This window comes from Histoplasma capsulatum, genomic scaffold (genome assembly GCF_000149585.1).
Source record: "Histoplasma capsulatum NAm1 scaffold_7 genomic scaffold, whole genome shotgun sequence".
Classification (NCBI taxonomy): domain Eukaryota; kingdom Fungi; phylum Ascomycota; class Eurotiomycetes; order Onygenales; family Ajellomycetaceae; genus Histoplasma; species Histoplasma mississippiense.
The window spans coordinates 1,682,949-1,686,368 of NW_001813976.1; the positions used below are offsets into that span (position 1 = coordinate 1,682,949).

Genomic DNA, 3,420 nt, shown 5'->3' on the forward strand with positions numbered 1-3,420 from the left:
GGGGTACATGTAGTGTACTAGTAGTGTCGGGCAAGCTTCCCGCATTGAAATTTAATTAACTTTCTCTGACCAAAGTAGTTTGGGAATCCCCTCATAGCGTACGTCTATTTGTCTAATACATACGGCTCACAAGGCATTCGCCCGCCAGTGATTCCGAATTGCTTCTGCAATAGCCTTATATCCTTGCGGCTTAGGATGGAAGACACGCGCCAGGCCACGTTGATTGGGATAGTGATCGGCAGAGAAATCGCCGTCAACCTCGTTTTCGTCATCGTTTGAGCTCTGATATCGCATTTGTGAATATTCCGAAGGTTGCGCATTGACCATCGCGATCCCACAAGCGGCTAGGTGGCCCCAATCGCTGGAGTACTGCGATTGCGGCGTGCAAGTGTCGACATCGACGTAACACATCGTCATTCGTCAAGTTCGTTGAGCTGAAATCCACATCGAAGAACCAAGTATTGTCGCCATCGCTTATCGTTTTGTTACCCCGTTGGCAAAAAAGATGGTCTTTGAATTTGGGAGACCAGTCAACCCAAACGATCCGCTCATCATCTAAGTCCTTGATGAGATGAACAATCTTGTTGTTCAGTTCGAGGGAGATTTCATTTAGTTGTTGGCGTAAATTTACCGTAAGCTTCGGCTGCCACATTTTCCAAAATCCGAAGGATCTGTTATTGCAGTCATCAGAAAGGGCTTCGTCGAAGAACGGGCTATATCCTAATGTTAGGAGACGAAAATGAGGCCCATTGCCTTTGGCTAATATGTTGATTAAGGTCTTATGATATGCATCCGCAAATTCGTCGCTGGAAATAAGCTTCTTTGATTTCTCCAGTTGCTCGCTGCAATTTCCCGATCGGGTGCCATAGAATCGATAAACGCATGCGTTAAGGATATCAAAGAAACCAGCATCATTGCCTCCAATCGACAACGTGACTAGATCAGAGGGTTTGAGGGCCTTTATCTGTCTATCGATTGATTTATGCTTGCTAAAGGGAGTACCTGGTATACCCATCACTGCGCCCGAGCAGGCAAGAAACTGAAAAGCGTGGTTTTGACCCAGCACGCCTGAACGGATCAACTGCATAGGATAGCTGTCCTTAAACCGCCAACAGGAATTGTGAAGTTTTCTGCCGGCGTCGATTCCTGAGGCGTAACTGTCCCCCAGCGCCGCGTAACGAATTACGGCAGTAGGAGTCGTTTCGTTTTCGCCCACGAAGCCTATGATTGCATATTTTTCAAAGTCAGTTAGGCGATACTCAAGCTGGTAGATAGCTTACACCTCACGCCGTTTTCTTTGCTCACTGTTTGGGTGACCTACATGAGGGCAATGCTCCTGCAAAATAAGAAGAAAGCTGAAAGGCCAATGAGAAATAGACAACATAGGACTTCACTGATGTTAAGAAATACATTATCGGAAGGGATGAGAGGTGGAAAATACATAGTATAGCTGCGTTCTGAGGATGGATAGCAAGTGGCAATGACTGGAACAGGTTGCAGTCAGCCCTCCCCTTTTGCATGCGCTGGGGAACAAAATACCTGCTCCGCGAGCGTCAACGTGAGGGTGCGTTGCCTATTGGGATCAGGAAGGTTCTATCCCTTCCTTTATATGGGATTGGGCCCGTGTTGCCGCCAGCTCGTTCCTCCTCCAACATCTTTACGTGGTGTGATTCATTCATTCCAAGATACTTTTCCGGTAGGGAAACAGCTGCCATGTTCAACTACAGCAGCTCTAGACTATGTACAGATGGGTTCTGCTTTGGGCTGCGGCCATAGGAAGTACTGTATAAGAAAGCACCGGATCCATTAGGAGCTTGTAGATTAGCGGGGCTTGCTAGATTTTAAAAAGGGGTAGACTTATCTCACCTCGTTTGTCTTAGTTGCTTTTACCCTCTTCCGCAACGATGTCTAACTGCTAATCTAGCAATGGACAAAATACAAAGAGGCCAGATATAAAACGGGTCAGAAAAAACCTGAGGTTTGTCAATTCTGCATGGGAGGCCTTGTTCCCATTGCAGTCACCTGATTCCAATGGCGACTGCAAAATCGGACTGTCGTCTCCTCTCGGGAAAGATATCAGTCTATTATGATAACTCCTTACTTGCATATATATAAATATATGTTTATGTGTGTATGTCTATGTTGATCAAATCTGAGTGACCGAAACCGAGGCATGAATTTAGAAAATATACAGCAGCAGCAACCTGGCTGCGAAGACAGCGCCAACAATGAACCCGCTGCCTATATTCCACTCGTCGATTTTTCCTCCTGGAGATCGGGAAATACGCCAGAGAAACGTATGAAAGTTGCCAAAGAGATCGTGTCGGCGTGTCGGAATGTTGGATTTGCATATATTACCAACCATGGCATTCCTGCAGAGCGCCTGGCGGAGGCATTTGCATGGTCAAAACGGTTTTTTGACCTCACGCCTGAGCAAAAGCTCCAAGCTCCACACCCGAATGGTTCTTCAATCCATCGGGGATATTCCTGGCCAGGCCTCGAAAAGGTATCACAGGAAATGGGTGATAAGGACATGCCGGAATTAATAATAAAGAAATTGCGAGCTATCCCCGATTATAAGGTATCTTGAGCCATACACAGTCTTCTTTATTTTTTTTTATACTGTCATCAAGATACTCGTTCACAGTGCTAGGAAAAGCGAGTTATAATACTCATATTTTTTTTTTGGCTTTTACAGGAAAGCTATGATATGGGAAGTAATGAGGATTCTCACCAGCCGAACGTCTGGATTCCCGAAGATACGCTTCCCGGCTTCCAAAGCTTTATGATGGAGTTCTATTGGGAATGCTTTACCGTTGCTAGTGATATTCTTAGAGCAATATCCATTGGCATCGGTCTTGGAGACGAGCACCACCTGCTCAAATTACACTCTGGTCATAATAACCAACTTCGGCTCCTCCATTATCCTCCATTGCCGGCTGCAGCGTTGGAGAACGAACGGTATGCCCGTATGCCTGCTCATACAGATTGGAGTTCCATTACCATACTCTTCCAGGATGGTTGTGGCGGCCTAGAGGTTGAAAATATCAAGCAGCCAGGCCAGTTTATTAGAGCCACGCCGATCGAAAACGCTCTTGTCATGAACGTTGGCGATCTCCTTCAAAGATGGAGTAATGGTAAGTTACTCTTTCATTCAGTAATGGATCCACATCACCTCTTATACCCCCCAGAAAATCTAAAAATACTTCCGTTAAAATTGAAAAATGGAAGAAGATGGTTTTCAAGCCCTCCATAATTGAAGACATGGAACTATGGGTTCGCCTTGTAAGACCTTTACTTACTATGTATACCTTATCTGCTCATAAATAATCTTCGGCTCCACATCTCACCGCGTTACTTTGGCCGCCCTTTCAGGATACGTTCGAAGGAAACCCAATCGGATGGTTAAGGAACGTAACT

General features: G+C 45.6%; 2 protein-coding genes across 2 annotated transcripts; one reads left to right on the plus strand and one right to left on the minus strand.

Moving 5' to 3' along the window:
• Positions 1 to 268: 268 nt before the first annotated feature.
• On the minus strand, positions 269 to 1,715 carry HCAG_06115 (predicted protein; the record flags this gene model as incomplete). The annotated part of the gene is made up of 3 exons (XM_001538460.1): positions 269 to 1,221; positions 1,281 to 1,304; positions 1,559 to 1,715. 3 exons carry the CDS (start codon positions 1,713 to 1,715, stop codon positions 269 to 271), a joined length of 1,134 nt encoding a protein of 377 aa, XP_001538510.1.
• Positions 1,716 to 2,031: 316 nt separating this feature from the next.
• Positions 2,032 to 3,260, plus strand: HCAG_06116 (conserved hypothetical protein; the record flags this gene model as incomplete). Its single annotated transcript, XM_001538461.1, has 4 exons — positions 2,032 to 2,079; positions 2,195 to 2,581; positions 2,699 to 3,137; positions 3,232 to 3,260. The coding sequence occupies 4 exons, from the start codon at positions 2,032 to 2,034 to the stop codon at positions 3,258 to 3,260; spliced, it is 903 nt and encodes a 300-aa protein (XP_001538511.1).
• Positions 3,261 to 3,420: the final 160 nt, after the last annotated feature.